Below are 24,958 nucleotides of genomic sequence, written 5' to 3' on the forward strand. Positions count from 1 at the left end.
CTATGCGCCAAAAAATGTGCACCTAGTGAGACTGATGTAACATCTCTGAGATCAGATATGTTTTTTATGTTACGTTATGTTACTTTTCCCTAAACACTTGTAGATATGATTTGAAAGGTGGATTTATAAACTACTAGATGCTGTCTACTAAATCACATGATAAGGATGACTGACAGCAAACAGAAGGCATTCGAGTCCCCATTGTACACAACCTTAATAGATTAACCCAGAGTCATAGATAAATAGCATATAAATTGAATAGCTTACATAATAGAAATATCCAAGGCTCTGGATTTATAGTTTAATATGGTATAATGTATAACTAGCTTGGTGATCTATATGGCTTATATTAAAGAGCAGCACAGTATGTTTAGCTTGAATGTCCTCTGTCTGAAAGTGAACCTTGGAAATTAGTCAAATAGATTATTTTACACTAAACAAATACACAACCAGTCTCTATTCAAACCACAGTGAACTCATTCTTACCAAAGGTTAAAAAAAAGTAGTTTTTCTCTCTTACACACACACACACACACACACACACACACACACACACACACACACACACACACACACACACACACACACACACACACACAGAAAAAGTTGTGATTATATGGAAAATGCAAAAAGAATGCAGCAATCCTTACATTTACTTTTACTTCTATTTCATTGCAGCCAGTATGAATCCAAAATATTTCATATTTTAAGCAGTCAACTTCATTTCATTTGTTAATATACATTCATTCCTGCACTTAAGGCCTGCAACACATTCTACAAAAAACTAACGGCAGCAATTTATTCCAAATATAAATGATTAAATCATCATTTTTACAGACAGATTTCTTTAGACAAGTCAGGGGAGGGATGGATACATGAACATTTCCAAGTCACGTAATGTGTCTTGGACTTCATTTACATCAATTATTATGAAATACAAATAGTATGGCACTGTACGGTAAGTCTGTGTCAAGCAGGCAGTTCTCCAAAACTGAATGACCATGCTGAAAGGAGGTAAGTGAGGGAAGCCACCAAGACACCTGCTGGAAGGAGAGAAGTGATAGAATTTACCAAGACACCCAAACAGCTCTGAAAGAAAGACAGGTTTCTATGGATATTTTCATGTTGGGGTAGAATAGAGAAGGATTGCAAAAGTGGATAACAGATAAAATCTGGGCTTCGGTTTCCCATGTGCCTTCTAGCAAACTGCAGCTGCTTCGCATGTTCGTCATCAGAAAATTCTGCTCTTTACCACTTCATCAAGAAGCTGAATAACTGCTGATACAACGGACAAACGTTAGAGTTAGTTTCTCTAAACTCAACTACAGAAGCCCATTACTCTTTCAGAGTTGTCTTGGTGGCTTGTCCCACTAGTTTTCTTCTAGAACATTTTGAGAACTGTCTACATGACACAGATTTAACATTCAGGACCATACTGGTTTCCAAATGACTGAAGTCCAAGATATGTTCCTATATCCATCCCCCTGACCTGTCTCAAGAAAACTGGCTGCAAAAATGATTATATAATCCTTATTGTTCGAATAAATTGTCCTGGCCAAACTTTTTTTGGAATGTCTGGTAATTGTTAAATGCAGGAATGGATGTACATTTACAAATGAAATTAAGTTGACTGCTTAAAATATGAAATATTTTGGATTCATACTGTTCACAATGAACACACACACAGTATTTACATGTAGCCACTAGAGGGCTGCAAAGCACACATCATCAAACAAAGGGCCCTGGTATCAAGGTGCACGCCACAGCCAGGTGCTAATACATTCTAGAAAATCCACTTTTCATTCAGAAACGAAAGGAGTGTGACATCTATATACATCTGAGGCAGCTTTCCGAGATCTCTGCCCACCCAGCGTATTGTACGCTGAGGAGGAACAATTCACAGAATTGTTTTAAAGGTGAAATGGCATATACAACACAAAGTATCCATGGCATTCCATCTGTATCCAAGCAAATTCTAAGTATGGTGTGCAGCTATAAACTACAACTTGGGGCCCCGTACTTTGGCCTCATTTTACTATTCCAGTTAGATTTGGCATTTTAGCCCTTTAAAATCTATGATCGAATATGTACTAAGTATCAATACATAGGCTTGAGTAAAATGTTGTATAACAGTGCTTAAGATACATGTATAGCAATTAACTATTTACAAGAAAAATAACTTCTGAAAGCAGAATTACAAAGAATTTTAAAAAGAGAACAGTAACGCAAGCTTGGATTTGATTGACAGTTAGCAGTGTAAAAGGAGCTTTAGTGGCTAATTCTCACCTCAAAACAAAACACCCAAAAATTTTAAATCAGTCATACTAAATTACAGACAATATTTTGTACTCTGTATTATAAACCTAAGACAATGGCATTTCCTTCATAAGCTGTGAGGCCAGTTAGACAACTAGCCTGTCGAACGGCTGCATGCTTGAGAGAGATGTGGAGCAGCAAGGTTATTTTTAGGTACTGGAAGCTTTTGAGAAAGTAGTAGACCATAACTTTGGTGAAAGGCGAGTGTTTGAATTGTGTGCACAGTCATATGCATATGCTGCCATTGAGAGTATTTTTGCAACATCAAAACATCAAAGAAATGCGCAGGCACTGGTTTTGCACCGTTAAGCAAAATGTCATTCTTGCTGTATCTAAACTGTTCCGTGTAAAAATTACTGTTTCACATACGTGATGCAAATACAAAATAAACCCAGTAAAACCAAGAGGTAGGTTGACTGAATGGCTAAATGAATAGCTGAGTATGCTTATGTTGATGTGTGCACAGGATGTACACGCAAAGTGTCCAGGCATTTCTTTTTTTAAGCAGAGGTTTGTTGTTTTAAATACAGACACACACACACACACACAAAAAAAACACTGTCAGAAATATAGGCAGAGGTTGTATGTATAGTTTGATTTGAATTATAAGACTTTCCCTTGTTTTTCTCTAGCTACTGACATCTGTTCGCTCTCCACACAACCCTGGCCTTGATGGCATGACAAACTTGTTTAGGACACACAAAGCCAGGCATCCACAGTCACACATGCACACAAACCTTTTCCCCACTCAATCAAACCGTTTTCCACACCTCCAAGTAGTCCATCCAGCACATCCTAAGCCACCAGCCTCGACTATTACCCCAACGGGGACTTTACCAACCCAACACTGAGGTTTAGAGGTAGTCCCTAAGAGACCTCACTGCCGAATACCTCCAGCACCAGTGGGGTGAGCTGCATGCTGTGCTCTGGCTGGAAGGAAAGTGAGCGGTACTGCTTGGAGTGCTCCTCATTGAGGCTGCGCAAATCAGCCAACTTCTGGATCATCTTAGCGTAAAGCAGCCGACCGCCAGGGTGGTTCAGCTGGATGTAAGCCTGTAGGGTCTCTGACAGTCGGTCTTGGAGGGCTTCTATCCGTGCGTGGTCCTGCACACCAGGCCGATCTACAAAGGAGGAGAATGGAAGCTTTAATTTCAAGCAGAGGCTGATGAATAAAATTTAGACAATGCCCTTGGCCTTCTCCAGCTGACAACTGAGGATCCTACATGCTGGATCATTCTCAGAGAAACTCGCCACATGTTCTAAATGTCAGTGCTGACGCTTAGATGCCATACAAGTGATCCTCCTCATCTGAATCTCCATACGTAAAACCACTTATTTAACACAAAATCATTTCAATGGTTCTCAAGGATCCATTAAAAAGACCTGGTACCAAAGACATCCAGTCATCACTTTAGGTCACTGGTTATAGTCCTACTTTCACAACCATATTGTGAAACAAGAATGCACCAGGACTCAGAACTATGTTCTCCTGCAAAGACATAGGGCTGCGCAGTCTCGTTTGAACCTTGCGTGATATCTCGAGATTTGACCACTTATGGGGACAGCCGCTCCTGTTGCGCAATATATACACAGAATAACTTCACACGGAAAAATGGTGTACTGTTTTGTTTTCAGCTGCAATCACCTTAGCGGTCATGAAAAGTGCAGAGAAAGGAAGACAAGGCCAATGGGGGAGGTCGCGTCAATAAGTGTTAGCCTACACAACTAACCGGAGTAGCCGCACTCTCTCGCCTGCACAACCGCCTGGACACGTTTGAGCTCCGGTTCATAACAAACTGCAACACATGTCCACTTTCCACCGCACTGTCACTTTTTCTTTGCATTTTCACTTTGCGTGTAATTTGCCCCAAAACTCAGAAAAAGTGACATGTTCGGTCCCTGGAATTTGAAAATTACATAATATGTATCATATTTTACCCCTTTAGCGCCTGCCCTCAAACAAGACTGTGCTGCCCAATTGGCATCACCAAACACCTCTAGCCAGGGATTTCATGGCAACATATACAACCCCTGGCAAAAATTATGGAATCACCGGCCTCGGAGGATGTTCATTCAGTTGTTTAATTTTGTATAAAAAAAAGCAGATCACAGACATGACACAAAACTAAAGTCATTTCAAATGGCAACTTTCTGGCTTTAAGAAACACTATAAGAAATCAGGAAAAAAAATTGTGGCAGTCAGTAACGGTTACTTTTTTAGACCAAGCAGAGGGAAAAAAATATGGAATCACTCAATTCTGAGGAAAAAATTATGGAATCATGAAAAACAAAAGAACACTCCAACACATCACTAGTATTTTGTTGCACCACCTCTGGCTTTTATAACAGCTTGCAGTCTCTGAGGCATGGACTTAATGAGTGACAAACAGTACTCTTCATCAATCTGGCTCCAACTTTCTCTGATTGCTGTTGCCAGATCAGCTTTGCAGGTTGGAGCCTTGTCATGGACCATTTTCTTCAACTTCCTAAGATTTTCAATTGGATTAAGATCCGGACTATTTGAAGGCCATGACATTGACCCTCTGTGTCTTTTTGCAAGGAATGTTTTCACAGTTTTTGCTCTATGCCAAGATGCATTATCATCTTGAAAAATGATTTCATCAACCCCAAACATCCATTCAACTGATGGGATAAGAAAAGTGTCCAAAATATCAACGTAAACTTGTGCATTTATTGATGATGTAATGACAGCCATCTCCCCAGTGCCTTTACCTGACATGCAGCCCCATATCATCAATGACTGTGGAAATTTACATGTTCTCTTCAGGCAGTCATCTTTATAAATCTCATTGGAACAGCACCAAACAAAAGTTCCAGCACCATCACCTTGCCCAATGTAAATTCGAGTTTCATCACTGAATATGACTTTCATCCAGTCATCCACAGTCCACGATTGCTTTTCCTTAGCCCACTGTAACCTTGTTTTTTCTGTTTAGGTGTTAATGATGGCTTTCGTTTAGCTTTTCTGTATGTAAATCCCATTTCCTTCAGGCGGTTTCTTACAGTTCGGTCACAGACGTTGACTCCAGTTTCCTCCCATTCGTTCCTCATTTGTTTTGTTGTGCATTTTCGATTTTTGAGACATATTGCTTTAAGTTTTCTGTCTTGACGCTTTGATGTCTTCCTTGGTCTACCAGTATGTTTGCCTTTAACAACCTTCCCATGTTGTTTGTATTTGGTCCAGAGTTTAGACACAGCTGACTGTGAACAACCAACATCTTTTGCAACACTGCGTGATGATTTACCCTCTTTTAAGAGTTTGATAATCCTCTCCTTTGTTTCAACTGACATCTCTCGTGTTGGAGCCATGATTCATGTCAGTCCACTTGGTGCAACAGCTCTCCAAGGTGTGATCACTCCTTTTTAGATGCAGACTAACGAGCAGATCTGATTTGATGCAGGTGTTAGTTTTGGGGATGAAAATTTACAGGGTGATTCCATAATTTATTCCTCAGAATTGAGTGAGTCCATTTTTTTTTTCCCTCTGCTTGGTCTAAAAAAGTAACCCTTACTGACTGCCACAATTTTTTTCTTGATTTCTTATAGTGTTTCTTAAAGCCAGAAAGTTGCCATTTGAAATGACTTTAGTTTTGTGTCATGTCTGTGATCTGCTTTTTTTCTACAAAATTAAACTGAATGAACATCCTCCAAGGCCGGTGATTCCATAATTATTGCCAGGGGTTGTAATCTCCCATGTGTTGCCCGCTCTCAAAGGAATTCATAGTGTTAACAAGCTGCCTCATGTACAGCACATGTTGGGTGCATGCACCTGTGTACACATGCTACCCTGCATGGCATCATAAAATACATGCTATATCTTATGTAAATGCATATCACACGTTTGAATAAAGCCATTTATTGAAACAGCACAACATTGTAATAATGACTGGCAGCAATTCATCACCATTTTAACCACTTCATTTGTACATCCAGAAAGTATTTACAGAGCTTCACTTTTTCGACATTTTGTTACATTACAGCCTTATTCCAAAATGGACGAAATTAGTTTTTTCCTCAAAATTAGGGGAGGTTATAGTCTAGTGTAGTGGTTAAGCATTGGGCTTGAGACCATAGGATCCTCTGTTCAAATCCCAGCCTGACTGGAAAATCACTAAGGGCCCTTGGGCAATGTCCTTAATACCCTAGTTGCTCCCGGTGTGTAGTGTGCACCTTGCATGGCAGCAGCCTCAGATTGTGGTGAATGTGAGGCATTGATGTGTAAAGCGCTTTGAGCGTCTGATGCAGATGGGAAAGCGCTATATACAAATGCAGTCCATTTAAAATTCTACACACAGTACCCCATAATGGCAATGTGAAAAACTTTTTTTTTTTTTTTAAAGATTTTTATAAATTTCTTAAAAACAATAATAAAAAAATCCCTAAGAAATCACATGTACATACGTATTTACAGCCTTTGCCATGAAGCTCAAAATTACACTCAGGTGCATCCTGTTTCCACTGATCATCCTTGAGAGGTTTCTACAGCTTAACTGAAGTCCAATTGGGGTAAATTCAGTTGATTGGACATGATTTGGAAAGACACACACCTGTCTACATATAAGGTCTCACAGTTGACAGCACATGTCAGAGCACAAACCAAGCATGAAGTCAAAGGAATTGTCTGTAGACCTCCGAGACAGGATTGTCTCGAGGCACAAAACTGGGGAAGGGTACAGAAACATTTCTGCTGCTTTGAAGGTCCCAATGAGCACAGTGGCCTCCATCATCCATAAACGGTTATAAGTCCGGATCCACCAGGACGCTTCCTAGAGCTGGCCGCCTGTCCAAATGGAATGATCGGGGAAGAAGGGTCTTAGTCAGCTAAGTAACCAAGAACCAGATGGTCACAATGCCAGAGCTCCAGCATTCCTCTGTGGAGAAAGGAGAACCTTCTAGAAGGACAACCATCTCTGCAGCAATCCACCAATCAGGTCTGTATGGTAGAGTGCCCAGACGAAAACCACTCCTTACTAAAAGGCACTTGGCAGCCCACCTGGAGTTTGCCAAAAGGCAACTGAAGGACTCTCAGACCATGAGAAACAAAATTCTCTTGTCTGATGAGACAAAGATTGAACTCATTGGTGTGAATGCCAGGTGTCATGTTTAGAGGAAACCAGGCATCATTCCTACAGTGAAGCATGGTGGTGGCAGAATCATGCTGTGGGGATGTTTTTCAGCAGCAGGACCTGGGAGACTAGTCAGGATTGAGGGGAAGATGAATGCAACAATGTACAGAAACATCCTGGATGAAAACCTGCTCCGGAGTGCTCACCTATACTTATGTACAGGCGATTTTAGTTTTTATTTTTAATAAATTTGGAAAACAAACAAACAACAAAAACTTTTTTTCATGTTGACATTTTGGGGTGATGTGAATAGAATTTTGTGAGGAAAATGAATTTACTCCATTTTAGAATAAGGTTGTAACATAAAATATCAAAATGTGAAGCGCCGTGAATACTTTCCCGATGCACGTATAATAGCCGCATCGTATGTACTGTCTGTCGACTTAAAAAAGGAGGGAAAGTATGTATTTGTAACCAACATGTATCTCATGTTGTCTTTTCTGCACAGTGGGACCTACCTGGAGAAAGTAAGCAGATGGCCATTAGCAGCACATGTTCTTCCTCATGAAGATTAAGCTTTTTCAAGCCAACTTGAAATTTCACCAGAGGTTCCAAAAGTTCCAGAGTATGGCCCGCTACAGAACACAGAAAATAATATATTTGTTGCAAATAAAAATGTTTTTATATTATATCACAGACAAAAACCTTTTCCAAGAGGTGCACCATCCCTCAGGGTTTTTTAAAAATTATTTATTCTCACTGTTGGCTTAATCTCCAACCATGCTTTCTGCTTTTGATATTTTCTGCTTCTCTAATGTGTTTTCACTAAGAAGGAAGCATTTTTAAATTGGCAGCATTTATTCAATGAAGACAGTGATTTTAACATGATTCACAAAATGACAAGCCATACTAATACAACTTATAACTAATACAGCATTTACTCAGGTAGGGATTGTTCTGTCTGCTGAACCCCACCCGGTAGTTTTATGTGGTGAGCGAACTCAAAAGACTGACAGGAGACAGACTTAAAAAACCAGATGCTGAATTAAAAAGATGCCTGCACTGATGAACAGAGAGTCAAATATGACAGCGCTGGGGTCTTGAAGCAAGCGTCTCATGCACTATTGCAAACAAGAGCCTTGATATTAAGGCTAGGCTGTTCTTAAGCCTGCACTCGGCCCGCCTCCAGGTGAGTGAGTCTTGCCCTGCTGTGTGGATCAGTGGAGCTTTGTGAGTGGCTGCAAAAGGTGGTGTGTGTTGATGTGGTAAGTGGGTGACGTGATCGTGTTATGTTCCAGCAGTATGTGTCATATCAAGACTTTATGAATGCATTTGTGGAAAAAAAAAACAACCTCCCCCCCAAAAAAAACAGTATTTGCAAAACAGGAACTGTTCCAAGGAATTATCAGTCCCTGAAAGATTCCATATGGTAAGTCAGGAAGCATCAGGATGCTAAAGACTTGGACATTTGTTCTCCTGAAAAAGTATCAATATCACCAAAAAACATTTGCTCAGCAATATCAACAATATATAATCTCTTCTCAGGTGTCCCACAACCTCAAAAAATGAGGTCCCACAGATGTGAATATTACTGCTGTGATAAGTGAATGTCTCAAAGTGTTTGACACTTTCATCACATACAGCATTTCTGATGGCTGAGTTCAAGAAGTCATTGAAAGCCTAGATCTTAGTCTTGATTGAGAACCACCTCAAATCAAATTCATACAATCAAATGAACTATTCCCCAGCTTCTCAAGTGTGGCAATCACTGCATGTTGGGAAAGTGTAATGACACGGACCCACAACAGGGGGCGTAAATGAACGGACAATAGATGAGCCAAAAATACAACACTTTACTGTTGTGAAACGTGCACAACGAGAATACAGACAAACATAGAATTTGGATCACAATCAAAATATACAAGGTGACGTGTGGGTAGGCTCGAGGATAGGAGACGTCCGTCCCGAGTAGAACCAGATCCCACACGATTTCCACTACCACCGAACCCGAAGGATACTGGAGCCGCCAAGTCCTGAGTCCCCAGGTGGTCACCGTCTCTGACTGTCGGATCTGGTACTGCTGGCAGGAAGCAGAAGAACAGATGTAATGAGTGTGTGAAAACACACCCAGTAAACAGTCAGCATGTTCGTTCTTTTAGTAGTCGGGTGGGAAAAACACCTCCACCTTAACATCAGATCACAGTGCAGAATCAATCTCCTATTTTACGTGGTTCGGAGTGAGGAGTGAAAAACCGTTCATTGCTCGTCAATCCACGAACCCCCAGCCTCCCGCTGGAAATAGCGAGTTGAATCTCCTGCAACAGATCACAAAAACCAGAACAGCTAGCACGTGCGTAGGCACAATCAAGGCTGAGAATTTACCTTAGAGGTAGACGATATCTCGGCGACGAGGTGGAGATGTCGTCCGGCTTTTGTGTGTGTGGGTGATGACCTGGTGATTGGTGACAGCTGTCGTAGTTGATGAGTGACAGCTGTCACTCCCGGCTGTTCCTGTGAGGAGGCAGCGCCCTCTCGTGCCTGAAGCCTGCACTTCATGCAGGGCGCCCTTTGGTAGTGGGCCAGCAGTACCTCCTCTTCAGCGGCCCACACAACAGGACCCCCCCCTCAACGGGCGCCTCCTGGCGCCCAACCAGGCTTGTCTGGATGGCAATGGTAGAAATCGGCCAGGAGGGCCGGATCCAGGATGAAGCTCCTCTTCACCCAGGAGCGTTCTTCAGGTCCATAACCCTCGCAGTCCACCAAGTACTGGAAACCCCGGCCCTTCCGGCGGACGTCCAGGAGCCGACGCACAGTCCAAGCCGGCTCCCCGTCGATGATCCGGGCAGGAGGCGGCGCCGGTCCGGGAGCACAACGGGGTGAGGTGTGATATGGTTTCACTCTGGAGACATGAAAAACCGGGTGGATCCACAGTGAAGCTGGGAGCTGGAGCTTCACTGCAGCAGGACTGATGACTTTGAGGATCTTAAATGGTCCAATGTATCTGTCTTTGAGTTTCGGGGAGTCCACTTGTAGAGGAACGTCTTTCGTGGAAAGCCATACCTCCTGCCCGGGCTGGTACGCAGGGGCCGGGGAACGCCAGCGATCTGCATGGGCTTTGGCCCTCATCCGGGCTTTCAACAAGGCAGAACGGGCGGTGCGCCACACCCGACGGCACCTCCGCAGGTGGGCCTGGACCGAGGGCACACCGACCTCTCCCTCCACCACAGGAAACAATGGGGGCTGGTACTCAGCCAGACTTGAGAGGAGAACTGGGGACCTCGATCCGAGACGATGTCCACGGGTATCCCATGCAGACGCACGACGTGGTGGACCAGGAGGTCTGCTGTCTCCTGGGGCGTAGGGAGCTTCGGGAGGGCCACGAAGTGGGCCGCCTTGGAGAATCGGTCCATTTTCGTGAGGATGGTAGTCATGTCCCGGGACGGCGGGAGGCCCGTGACATGAAGTGAAGTCCAGGCCGATGTGGGACGAGGGGCAATGGGGCACAGGTAACGGCTGGAGGAGTCCCTGTGCCCGTTGATGGTCAGCTTTACCCCTGGCGCAGGTGGTGCAGGCCTGGACATAGTCCCGGACGTCGGCTTCCATGGACGCCCACCAGAAGCGCTGCCGGACCACTGCCACGGTCCATCGCACCCCTGGATGACAGGAGAGTTTGGAACCGTGACAGAAGTCCAGGACAGCAGCTCTGGCCTCTGGTGGGACGTACAGGCGGTTCTTCGGTCCGTTACCTGGGTCCGGGTTCCGTGCCAGGGCCCCCCGAACGGTCTTCTCCACGTCCCAGGTGAGGGTGGCCACGATAGTGGACTCAGGTAGGATGGATTCCGGCGGATCTGACAGCTCAGTTTTGACTTCAACTTCGTGAACCCGGGACAGGGCATCCGATCTTTGGTTCTTGGTCCTGGGGCGGTAGGTGATCTGGAAGTCAAAACGCCCGAAGAACAATGACCAGCGGGGTTGCCTGGGGTTCAGCCGCTTGGCGGTCCTGATATACTCCAGGTTCCGGTGGTCCGTGAAAACCGTAAATGGTACCGCGGCTCCCTCTAACAGATGTCTCCACTCCGCAAGAGCCTCTTTCACTGCGAGGAGTTCCTGATTGCCCACGTCATAGTTCCGCTCAGCTGGGGTCAACCTGCGTGAAAAATAGGCACAAGGATGGAGAATCTGATCGGACTCCCCGCTCTGGGACAGCACGGCTCCTATCCCTGAGTCCGAGGCATCCACTTCTACCACAAACTGGCGGCTAGGATGGGGCTGCACCAGAACTGGTGCAGTCGAAAACCGGCGTTTCAACTCCCTAAACGTGGCCTCGCACCGATCCAACCAGGTAAATGGTACTTTGGAGGAGGTCAGAGCTGTCAGGGGGCTAACTACCTGACTGTAGCCCTTGATGAACCTCCTGTAAAAATTCGCAAAGCCGAGGAACTGTTGCAGCTTCCTACGGCTTGTCGGTTGGGGCCAGTCTCTCACCGCCGCAACCTTGGCCGGATCAGGGGCGACGGAGTTGGATGAGATTATGAACCCCAGGAAGGACAAAGAAGTGCGGTGGAACTCGCACTTCTCGCCCTATACAAACAGCCGGTTCTCCAACAACCGCTGCAGGACCTGACGTACATGCTGGACATGGGTCTCAGGATCCGGGGAAAAGATGAGAATATCGTCTAGGTATACGAAGACGAATCGGTGCAGGAAGTCCCGCAAGACGTCATTTACAAAAGCCTGAAACGTCGCGGGGGCGTTGGTGAGGCCGAACGGCATGACCAGGTACTCAAAGTGACCTAATGGGGTGATAAATGCCATCTTCCACTCGTCTCCCTTCCGGATCTGAACCAGGTGGTACGCATTGCTAAGATCGAGTTTTGTGAATATTTGGGCTCCATGCAGGGGCGTGAACACCGAATCTAACAGGGGTAGAGGGTACCGGTTGCGAACGGTGATCTCGTTCAGTCCCCTGTAGTCAATGCATGGACGGAGGCCGCCGTCTTTCTTGCCCACAAAAAAGAAACCTGCACCCATCGGGGAGGTGGAGTTCCGGATCAGCCCGGCAGCTAACGAGTCCTGGATGTAGGTCTCCATTGATTCACGTTCCGGACGTGAGAGGTTGTACAGCCGGCTGGACGGGTACTCACCGCCCGGGATCAAATCAATGGCGCAATCGTACGGACAGTGTGGGGGAAGAGTGAGTGCCAGATCTTTGCTGAAGATGTCAGCGAGATCGTGGTACTCCTCAGGCACCGCCGTAAGATTGGGGGGGACTTTAACCTCCTCATTAGCGGTCAAACCGGGCGGAACCGAGGATCCTAGACATTCCCGGTGGCAGATTTCGCTCCACTGAGCCACAACCCCAGACGGCCAATCAATCCGGGGATTGTGTTTAATCATCCATGGGAAGCCCAAAATCACGCGGGAGGCAGAAGGAGTCACAAAAAACTCAATCTCCTCCCGATGATTCCCAGACACCACCAGAGTTACAGGTAGTGTCTTGTGTGTGATTAAAGGGAGAAGGGTGCCATCTAGTGCCCGCACCTTCAATGGCGAAAGAAGCGCCACCAGAGGGAGCCCTACCTCCCTTGCCCATCTGCTGTCCAGCAGATTCCCTTCTGACCCCGTGTCCACCAGTGCAGGGGCCTGAAGGGTTAGATCCCCACTCAGGATCATAACTGGGAGTCGTGCAGAAAGACGGGTTTGTCCCACGTGAATTTCTTGACCCACCCTTAGCCCAGTTTCTAAGAGCGGGTGTTGGTGTTTAACCGTTTGGGGCAGTCTCTCTGCTGATGCTCGTTTGAGCCGCAGATAAAGCACTCTCCGCGGGCCAGCCTCCTTTGTCTGTTAGTGGCTCTGACTTTAGCCCTGCTCGTGTCCATAGCATCATCAGCAGGGAGAGCTGTCGCCACACGGAGCGCTGAGGCAGTGGAGCGTGGGGAGCGCGGTACCTTTTTGGACCCGGAAGGGAGAGGGACGGCGCGTACCCGACCACGTCCTTCGTCTCGCTCCCAACGGCGATCCTCTAGCCGATTGTCTAATTGTATGACCAGATCAATAAGCCCATCCAAATCCCGCGGCTCATCCTTAGCCACCAGATGCTCCTTCAGGACTGACGACAGTCCGTTTACGAAGGCGGCGCGGAGTGCAGCAGTATTCCAGCCGGACCTCGCAGCCGCGATGCGGACGTCGACCGCATACTCAGCTGCACTCCGACGCCCCTGTCTCATTGACAGCAGCGCTGTTGAAGCAGTCTCGCCTCTGTTTGGGTGATCAAATGCCGTTCTGAACTCCCTCACAAACCCAGTATAAGCGGTAAGGAGCCGTGAATTCTGCTCCCAAAGCGCCGTAGCCCAGGCGCGTGCCTCGCCTCGAAGCAAATTAATTACATAAGCCACCCTACTGGCGTCTGACGCGTACATCACGGGACGCTGTGCAAAAATGAGCGAACACTGCATTAAAAAGTCTGCGCACGTCTCCACACAACCCCCGTACGGCTCTGGGGGACTTATGTATGCTTCAGGGGATGGTGGGGGGGGGGGTCGTTGAATGACCAGTGGAATGTCTATATTCGGCACCGGGTCAGCAGGAGGAGGAGCTGCAGCAGCGCCCTGAGCGCGCGCTTCCACCTGCGCGGTGAGAGCCTCCATCCTGCGATTGAGGATGACGTTCTGCTCGGTCATTAAATCCGACCGAGCAGTAAAGTAGATGAGCCAAAAATACAACACTTTAATGTTGTGAAACGTGCACAACGAGAATACAGACAAACATAGAATTTGGATCACAATCAAAATATACAAGGTGACATGTGGGTAGGCTAGAGGATAGGAGACGTCCGTCCCGAGTAGAACCGGATCCCACACGATTTCCACTACCACCGAACCCGAAGGATACTGGAGCCGCCAAGTCCTGAGTCCCCAGGTGGTCACCGTCTCCGACTGTCGGATCTGGTACTGCTGGCAGGAAGCAGAAGAACAGATGTAATGAGTGTGTGAAAACACACCCAGTAAAGTCAGCAAGTTCGTTCTTTTAGTAGTCGGGTGGGAAAAACACCTCCACCTTAACACCAGATCACAGTGCAGAATCAATCTCCTATTTTACGTGGTTCGGAGTGAGGAGTGAAAAACCGTTCACTACTCGTCAATCCACGAACCCCCAGCCTCCCGCTGGAAATAGCGAGTTGAATCTCCTGCAACAGATCACAAAAACCAGAACAGCTAGCACGTGCGTAGGCACAATCAAGGCTGAGAATTTACCTTAGAGGTAGACGATATCTCGGCGACGAGGTGGAGATGTCGTCCGGCTTTTGTGTGTGTGGGTGATGACCTGGTGATTGGTGACAGCTGTCGTAGTTGATGAGTGACAGCTGTCACTCCCGGCTGTTCCTGTGAGGCGGCAGCGCCCTCTCGTGCCTGAAGCCCGCACTTCAGGCAGTGCGCCCTTTGGTAGTGGGCCAGCAGTACCTCCTCTTCAGCGGCCCACACAACACTGCATCCATTAATTACACAAAGATCACAGCAGTGTGTGCAAAGTCAAGGTCAGTGAACCTCTCCTCAACTGGTTGGACTCCACAACCTTACTAAACATTCAGTCCATGCAAGCAGTGAACAGAGCAGACATCAAAACCTACCCGTGACGAATAACAAAATTCACTTAACCTGGAGACTCTACCTCTATTCCACACAACACTTACAGTACCTGTGCATAGACCGACTGTCTTACCTGCAATTTAATGGTAATCCCAGAAATTATCCAGGTGACCCATGTAGCAGTGCAATCAACATAATTATACACAATGGAGGAAAAAAAGGCTATAAAACAGCACTGTTGATATAGAAGGATGTTCACGTTTAATAGATATTCACAGAACTTTGATATGGTGTATAGATGGCTTAATGAGCATGAAGTCAGTCTGCCCCAGCTGCTGATTGACGAGTAGTTGGGACTAAATCCGGTTTAGAATGACCCTTACAAGTACCTTGCCTGACAAAGAGAGCAGTGCAATGCCTCTGTAGTTGATGCAATCCAGGCAATCAACCTTTCCTTTCCACAGAGGAACAAGTCCTTACTCCTCATCTATTGGCATGTTACTAATCTATCCAACAGAAGATCAGATTGCGAGCAATAACAGAAGAATGACATCTCCAGCGGCCTGAAGGAATGCCACAGATTCCCGAAGCTTTCTCTCCATTTCACCACAGTTACAATCTCACTGAGATTCAAAAGTATGCAGCTGCTTGGCAAATCAGTCACCAGAACCTTGGCACTGGATATGCCCAACATCCTGGCAGGAGGACCAGCCTTATACAATCCCTGGCAAAAATTATGGAATCGCCGGCCTCGGAGGATGTTCATTCAGTTGTTTAATTTTGTAGAAAAAAAGCAGATCACAGACATGACACAAAACTAAAGTCATTTCAAATGGCAACTTCCTGGCTTTAAGAAACACTATAAGAAATCAAGAAAAAAAAAATTGTGGCAATCAGTAACGGTTACTTTTTTAGACCAAGCAGAGGGAAAAAATATGGACTCACTCAATTCTGAGGAATAAATTATGGAATCACCCTGTAAATTTTCATCCCCAGAACTAACACCTGCATCAAATCAGATCTGCTCGTTAGTCTTCATCTAAAAAGGAGTGATCACACCTTGGAGAGCTGTTGCACCAAGTGGACTGACATGAATCATGGCTCCAACATGAGAGATGTCAATTGAAACAAAGGAGAGGATTATCAAACTCTTAAAAGAGGGTAAATCATCACGCAATGTTGAAAAAGATGTTGGTTGTTCACAGTCAGCTGTGTCTAAACTCTGGACCAAATACAAACAACATGGGAAAGTTGTTAAAGGCAAACATACTGGTAGACCAAGGAAGACATCAAAGTGTCAAGACAGAAAACTTAAAGCAATATGTCTCAAAAATTGAAAATGCACAACAAAACAAATGAGGAACGAATGGGAGGAAACTGGAGTTTACGTCTTTGACCGAACTGTAAGAAACCGCCTGAAGGAAATGGGATTTACATACAGAGAAGCTAAACGAAAGCCATCATTAACACCTAAACAGAAAAAAACAAGGTTACAATGGGCTAAGGAAAAGCAATCGTGGACTGTGGATGACTGGATGAAAGTCATATTCAGTGATGAATCTCGAATTTACATTGGGCAAGGTGATGATGCTGGAACTTTTGTTTGGTGCCGTTCCAGTGAGATTTATAAAGATGACTGCCTGAAGAGAACATGTAAATTTCCACAGTCATTGATGATATGGGGCTGCATGTCAGGTAAGGGGCACTGGGGAGATGGCTGTCATTACATCATCAATAAATGCACAAGTTTACGTTGATGTTTTGGACACTTTTCTTATCCCATCAATTGAAAGGATGTTTGGGGATGATGAAATCATTTTTTCAAGGTGATAATGCATCTTGCCATAGAGCAAAAACTGTGAAAACATTCCTTGCAAAAAGACACATAGGGTCAATGTCATGGCCTGCAAATAGTCCGGATCTTAATCCAATTGAAAATCTTTGATGGAAGTTGAAGAAAATGGTCCATGACAAGGCTCCAACCTGTAAAGCTGATCTGGCAACAGCAATCAGAGAAAGTTGGAGCCAGACTGATGAAGAGTACTGTTTGTCACTCATTAAGTCCATGCCTCAGAGACTGCAAGCTGTTATAAAAGCCAGAGGTGGTGCAACAAAATACTAGTGATGTGTTGGAGCGTTCTTTTGTTTTTCATGATTCCATAATTTTTTCCTCAGAATTGAGTGATTCCATATTTTTTTCCCTCTGCTTGGTCTAAAAAAGTAACCGTTACTGACTGCCACAATTTTTTTTCCTGATTTCTTATAGTGTTTCTTAAAGCCAGAAAGTTGCCATTTGAAATGACTTTAGTTTTGTGTCATGTCTGTGATCTGCTTTTTTTCTACAAAATTAAACAACTGAATGAACATCCTCTGAGGCCGGTGATTCCATAATTTTTGCCAGGGGTTGTACAACTATTCAAAGTAGCTGGGCCAACAGGAAAGTACAGGGGAATCATCTGATAGGACAGCGCCATTCCTTGCCATGAATGCAGTGGGATGAGGTGTAGGTTTGGGGGTGGGGGGGAGGGGGCAGTGCTCCAACTAATCAGTATGCAGGTCGAGGGTCATTAGAACAGAGATGGTGGAGAGGTGATGGCCTCAAGGTAAAAAAAAAAAAAAAGGGGGGGGGGGGCTTTAGACCAGAGCATCTTCAGCTCAAAGGGCCCTTGGGCAAAAAAAAAATTGCAGAATGGACTTTCAACTTTTAAAATAAGTTATATTTTTCTTCTTGTTGGTGGTGGGACAGTTCTCCAGCTCAGACTGAGAAATGCACCCGGAGCAGACAAACACAGAGGGAGTTCTTTAAAACCCCCCCTTTTTTTTTTTTTTTACGGAATTAAAGAATTTCCAGACAGCTTAGTCCAAAACAAGGACGTCTCATATGGACAACAGTTTTCGTCAGACTGTGATGATGAATCTGGCTGAAGGGGCACAATAGGTCAGATTAAAAGACTTTATATTTACTCGGTGTGCTGCTTTGTTAAGTTCTAGCTTATGCTACTGCATAGATTAGCTCCTTAAACTGGTTATGCGCATGCACAACATTTTCTCAATTTTTTGTGGAAGCCTTATAGTGCCACATATAGGCCTGGCATATGTACTACAGTGTTTTCAAGCTTGAAATGGTGCTGTGGTTACAGATCAGTTTTTGAAAACGACAAAGAAAAACACTGTATCGGGAAAGTTTGCGTGGGGACAAGGATTCAGCCATGCACTACAACTCCTCTGCCTGCTATTCAGAGTGCCCTCAGGATGGAAACACCTACTGCTATGACCAGTCATGACTCCTATGCAGTGCTGGGCACAGTTCCACTAATTATAGAAGATAATGTTTTCATTATCAGATTAGCTTTTCAGATAACTTTGAAAACCGTCATCCGACCAATTATCTTCCGATACATTTTGGTCTGATAATTTTTAGACCACTAACATATTTTTGCAGGTTTAACAGTTACAAACATTTATGAAGTCTAAAATCAGTTGAGTAGCTACCTGTTAAATATTTTGTAGTAGATGTGTAGTTCTATCCTCTGCAAACAAAGGAGAACTGGTCACAGATAACACAAAAACTCATTTCTTTTGATGCCATACTGATATGCTGGCAATATCACCCAAGTCATCCAGAGGCATACAGTTTTAACTCATGGTTAAAATTTTAACCAAACTAATTTTGGAGAAGTTATTTAAATTAACATCAGGTCTGAAGTTTTATAAAGTGAAAATATCAGATATATGTTTTAGTTTTAAAGTAATGCACTAATTTTGAAGGTTTTAGTGTGGACATGCTGTATCTAGGTGCATTATGGGTAATCTCAGTACATTCACGACAGGAGAAATGCATTTGAGACGCTCTGATAAGGCTCCACATGGACAACAGCATTAAACTCTTTGTATATTGTGCCTAAAACTCTCGTGAATATATTCTCTGGGTTTACAGACGTTATTGTGTTTGTTTTATGTAAAAATGCCAGAAGAAGCCCAGGTTGCTTCTCCATTATTTTCAATTGGAATCACTGCAATCGATTCCTGTTTGGTCTTTAACGTCTTGCTTATGTCAAACACCGTCTGTCATCTTTGTTCCAGAGTAATATAAATGCGAGGTCTGTTAGAAAAGTATCCGACCTTTTTATTTTCTGCAAAAACCTGATGGATTTGAATCACGTGTGCTTGCATGAGCCAACCGTGAACCTTCGACTTCGGCACAAATTTCACCGCCACTCTTTTCATGGGCAAATCTTCTGTCACAGTGGAATGTGCCGAAAAAGTGCTGATGTCCACCTCTTCCGCAATTTCTCGGATAGTCACACAACGGCCCCGCATCACCACAGCGTTCACTTTGGAAATGATATGGTCGTTTCAGCATGTTGATGGCCGACGTGCTGAGAGCGAGCGTGGCTCACTCTTCACCATTGTGAGGACGTCTTTAAACCGGTTGTACCACTCCTTAATCTGTGTGATGCCCATAGGATCGTCAGTCTGTCTGAATCTTCCGAATCGTTTCCACCTGGCTGTCGCCCAGTTTCTGGCAAAATTTGATGCAGTAGCGCTGCTCCAGTCGTTCCACCATTTTCCTTGCAATGAAAATCCGCCGAGAGCACTACACACGACCTCACACAAAGGCTGCTTGCCAGCAAATGACGCAATCGACAGGCATGAAAAATTCACGTTCAAGGTTGGCTCATGCAAGCACACGTGATTCAAATCCATCAGGTTTTTGCAAAAAATAAAAAGGTTGGATACTTTTCTAACAGACCTCGTGTGTGTGTGTGTATATATATATATATATATATATATATATATACATATATAAAATCAAAAGTTGGTTTTAGTGTGGACATGCATATTTTACAAAAGCACATTTATATGTAAACAACAACACACACACACCACCACAGAATGAATGAGTGAACCAATCAGTGTTAGCGGAGGCACATTTTACCCATAATCCCTTTGGCATCTGTCTGTGTTTGTTACAAAACTCCAGAATTACTGCATTATTTAAAATTAAAAGATATATGTTATATTTTAACTTTGTACAAATGACAGAATTGACATTAATGGAGTTATTCTATCCGTATTAATTTTATTTATAAATCAACCATAAGTCAGCACTGATTTATTTTCCAAGACCGATCCACCTCACGACAACACTGCTACTGAGTAGAGAGTTGAGCTTCGCTGCTCCTCTCAGCTGCTTCACTGCTGCAAGCTATGTAGTAAACAGGAGCTTGTAGCAGTGGGCAGGACGCACAAATACAGAAATACTAACTTATTATTTGGGTCTGTGGTCGCCTTTGACGCTATCAGAAGCGAATCAGCTTGTTAGTTGCAAGTGTACAATACTGAAAGTTATCAGTTATCTGTAGCTTTCGATAATTTTTTGGGTGATTTATCAGTTTAGCTTCATAAAAGATAACTTTTCAGTGAGCTGATTATCTGTCATCGAAGCTAACTTTTTGGTTAGCTGTGCCCACCACTGCTCCTATACAATACTTGGCAAGATTCAGGATATCCCCCATTCCCTGCAGATCACTTGTTTGGACAGTGTTGCATGCCCTCCACCCAAATTACATGTAAATGGGAACAAAGCACTGATCTTGAAGTCTAGTGAGATTAAGTTTGGGACGCAGAGAAGATGGCAGACTTAAACTGAAACCCAAAGTTCTCTACGAGATGACAGCTACAGTCAGCATTAAGAGACTAGGCACACACATAAATTCTGGAGTTCTGCACAAGCCTCCAGTATCTTTCCATGAGAACACAATTAATCTCCTTCGCTAATCCACTGTCCAATACCATGACCAGTCATATCATTCTGGATGCTGAAACCAAGATATCAGAATCATAATCACTTTATTGTCATTATATAATGTATAATGAAATTCCTTGACTCCTCCTTATAAAAATATAAAATATACAAAATATAATATTAGGGCTGGGTATCGAGAACCGGTTCTTTTCGAGTATCATTATGAAATAATTTGATCGGAATTAATAACTTCAAAACGAACTGCCGCTTTAAATAAAATGACACCTCTTGTATGTTGTAATACAGACAAGAATCTACAATTGACTAAAACGTTTTTTTTTTTCCTCCCAAAATGAGACGTCCTGCATTCTTTATAAATTACATCCTGACATGCAGTGCAGCACAGCTGTAAGAGCTCAGCTCAGATGTATGGAAAGACATTAATGCCAATAATGTCTGAAAGGAAATGCTTTTGACAAAAACTACAGATTTTGTTTATTTCTATTTATGTCCAGGGATCAAGGATCCACCATGTAGAGTTTATTATGTCCAAAGTTTAAGGATCCAGTGACCAATTTCATATGTATTTACTTTAAATGTTCAATTTCAATTCTATTTCAATTTAATTGGCTTATAAAGCGCCAAATCACAACAAAAGCCATGTCAAAACACCTCACATAGAACAGTTCAACATAAAAAATTAAAATAAATAAATTAAAATTAAAAATTCAAATACATAATTAAAAAAACAAAGTAAAAGAATAAAAGATAGAAAACCTGTAAAGCCTACTTTTAGTACACAAAAAATTCACAAGAGGTATCGATAAGGGAATTGATAAGGAATCAGATCGATAAGCAGAATCGATAATGGTATTGATAGATAAAATCTTATTGATACCCATCCCTATATAATATGCAGATTAAAAAAAAGTAAAAAGACATACACAATGCTAGATGTGAATACCTAATAAAAATATTATTAATGAACTGCCATATTATTAATTAAAGCTTTTGTATTTCAAAACTATCTTACTGAAGCGAGGTAAATGCTTACTTTTGAAATTAAACCAATTAATTATTGCAAGGACATATCTGTACAAGTCATGTTCAGACCAACTATTTACTGGTAGTTTAAGAAGAGCACAACAGAGCTGCTTCTCCTGAGCCAGACAGTGGCTGTTTTGTGTGGTAAGCTGGTCATGAATGACATTCTTTGGTTGATCCCAGAAAGTGGAGTCTTGTCTGAAAGGTAAATGAAATCCATACCCACAAGGCTTACTGTGGATATGTTACAATGCATTTTGAGGGAAGAAACAGAAAGTGCATTAGCATCCCTGTTTCTGTGTGTGTACAGCCATACCACGACCTGTAGCCTAATTATACGATTGCACTTTTGCACAGAGACTGCACAAGAAGCAGTCAAGTGAAAGCTGATCACTCATTTTATGTGCATTTAGTCTTCAAGCATTATTAATCGTAGTATTCACTCTGTACTAGGGCTGCACGATAGGACCTAAAATTCATATCACGGTATAAATTGAATCCCTTCACGGTAATATATCATGATATAAACCTAAGTGCAAAAATTATGTGTTTCTGAATGGGTCCCTGAACAAAGGTAAATTGGTCAAAATAAATAAATAAAAATAACAAAAAATAAAAACACATATAATGTAATTTTGAAAACATTTATTGTGCAGATCTCAGAACTACTGGTACAATTTGCCAGAAGGTACATCTAAGATGCAAGCCTAGATTTGATGTTTTGGTGAAAGACTTAAATACATTTATGGTCAGTGGCTGAAGTTTCATCTCTTGAACACTAGATGGCACTTCCGCTCTGAATACATGAAGCGCTTTCAGGACGGTCACTTCCTCAGTGACAAAACTCAGCACGAAACCACCAAAACATGTTAGAAAAAATACTTAATTTACTCATATCTGAAGTCAGTCTGGGTAAATTGACATTACCTGGCTGATTTTGTCTTTCTGCGCCGGTGAAAAAAAAAATCATTGCATTATTAAATGTGGCGCTTTCTCAAATGTTTGATTCAGGTCGCAACGGAGCTTCCACCTTCCCCCAGTGTATTGGCTGAAATAAAGAAACAACAGCTTTATATATAAATATCAGCGACAGAACAGTTTCTCACAAACTTACATGAACAGCAGTCAGAGTCACCTCAGCTCAGAAATAGAGTTCCTTTATTACAGAGAGTGGCGACATGACAAGTCGAAAAAAATTGCTCACGTGACTCGTTCCATCATGGGTTCAAAATAGCATTCGCTGTTAATGTGTCTGCATGTAAATCTAGCTATTTTATTTATTTATTCGCTGAAAATAACGGAATGTTGTGCATTTGGATGCACAAATAGATCCAGCAAGGGCTTCAAGATGTACACATTCCCTTCAGATCCGAACAGAAGAAAAATTTCGGAAAATGAAGTCAGCCGTGCGGGATGGAAGCCGACTTCATCGTCAAAGCTTTGAGAGGTAAATTTATTGTTCAGTCCCATGTACAGTAACACTCACCGAAACCGTCATTGTACAAACAAGATATTTGCAGTCACTGGACAAAAAAGTCCCAAAGTTTTTCTATTGCTTTCCATGTAACAAACACCGTATAACTGATTTTGTACAATGGATTTTTCATTCACATCCGATAAAATGTCCTGTCCGATCGCAATGTAGTTTCATTATACCCCTCACATGTGGGACCGGACAAATTTACATGATTAAAAGTCCAACCATTTATTTTTTTCACACCGTGCTCAGACTCAGACCCGCAGCCTGACGTGCACCTGTTAAAGCAAACATAAAAGGCTGTGATTTGACACTTTTCTAATTTTAATCCTTCGTCTCCCATCATATTACATAGCGCGCACGCTGATAAATGGATTAGAAAAGTCCACACATTTAAAGCACAAAGTCGGTAAAAGAGGAAATGTACAGCTTACGTTCTCGCACGTGGTATTGCTGTCACGAATATTGACATCATGCTTCTTACATTAGTGGTGTCTGATAAGTCACTTATTAAGTGATTGATCAGAGTTCTGTTTTTTTCTCTCTGTTTAAGGTGCAGCTCCATCCAGAGATGGGAGTTGTATTTGTGCTGAAGACCCCTGTCCTGTGCACCAACAGCATTTCCTGTATATTTGTTTTGTGAATTGTTTCTGTGAATTGTTCTGTAATTTATGTCTGTAGCATGGCCCAAGCAGAGGGTCACCCCTTTCAGTCTGGTCTGCTTGAGGTTTCTTCCTCAGAGGGAGTTTTTCCTTACCAATGTTGCTCTGGGGGTTGATAAGGTTAGACCTTACTTGTGTGAAGTGCCTTGAGGCAACTCTCCTATGATTTGGCACTATATAAATGAAATAAATTGAACCCCCCCCCAACAAACTGGTACACACACACACACACACACACACACACACACACACACACACACACACACACACACACACACACACACACACACACACACACACACACACACACACACACACACACACACACATCTGCTTCACAGAGTTTTCCTGGATCGAAAAACTGTGCAGCCATTATTGCGATTAGTCGGTGGAGTCCAAATCTGTACAGACGGCCAAAATTATACCGTGTACCGGATAAACCGTGCACGCCTACTCTGTACATGACACACACCTGTATGTGTGTGACATTTCTGTAGGTGAAAACTGATGCTTATCCAATTAGTCAATTAACTAAATCAACACCTGTTTTAAATCATTGTAAAATAAAATATTTCACACAAGCTATCTCCCCGACCAGTGACATCAAGCGGACTCTGAGCTAAAGACGAGGCACGGAAACGCTCCACTCACCAGCTGTCACTCAAAGCTACCATGCTCCCAATTATACAGACCATTACTTTAAAACATCTTAAACTAAGACATAAAAATAAATTCACCCCCGTACAGTTCTCATGAATGCAGAAATTGTAAGATACCAAAACTGTTTTTGTACCAGGCTGTAACATGTTTATTTCTGCTCCGAAGTTGGACACACAGAGGCCTATCAGAAAGTGCTCTGTTTTGAAACCAGCCTTGCCACTTGTACACGTGCTACTGAATTCTTGTCCATTGTTAAACTCACCCCCAGGGAAAGGCTTTGTTAAAAAGCGAGTTCCGGACTTCCGGTATGGTGTTTATACAGTGGACACGCATTCAGCTCACTCTACGGCACTATTAAATTTTTTCCCTTGCAAACC

At 43.3% G+C, this 24,958-nt stretch overlaps 1 protein-coding gene across 2 annotated transcripts in view; it reads right to left on the reverse strand.

Annotated features, from left to right (window-relative positions):
• Nucleotides 1-683: 683 nt before the first annotated feature.
• vdrb (vitamin D receptor b) overlaps nucleotides 684-24,958 on the reverse strand; it is a 188,669-nt gene continuing 164,394 nt past the window's right edge. The window contains exons 9-11 of one of the 2 annotated variants that reach the window (XR_004559640.1): nucleotides 7,922-8,038; nucleotides 1,080-3,437; nucleotides 684-1,040 (exon numbers count right to left, since the gene is read on the reverse strand). Coding sequence is in view for 1 of the 2 variants with exons in the window: in XM_034167006.1 (XP_034022897.1) it covers nucleotides 3,184-3,437; nucleotides 7,922-8,038 (371 nt within the window). In the remaining variant the exon portion in view is untranslated. Of the gene's footprint in view, nucleotides 3,438-7,921; nucleotides 8,039-24,958 lie in introns of both variants that reach the window. The other variant, XM_034167006.1, reaches the window with a different exon arrangement.

Source organism: Thalassophryne amazonica, chromosome 3 (genome assembly GCF_902500255.1).
Source record: "Thalassophryne amazonica chromosome 3, fThaAma1.1, whole genome shotgun sequence".
NCBI lineage: Eukaryota > Metazoa > Chordata > Actinopteri > Batrachoidiformes > Batrachoididae > Thalassophryne > Thalassophryne amazonica.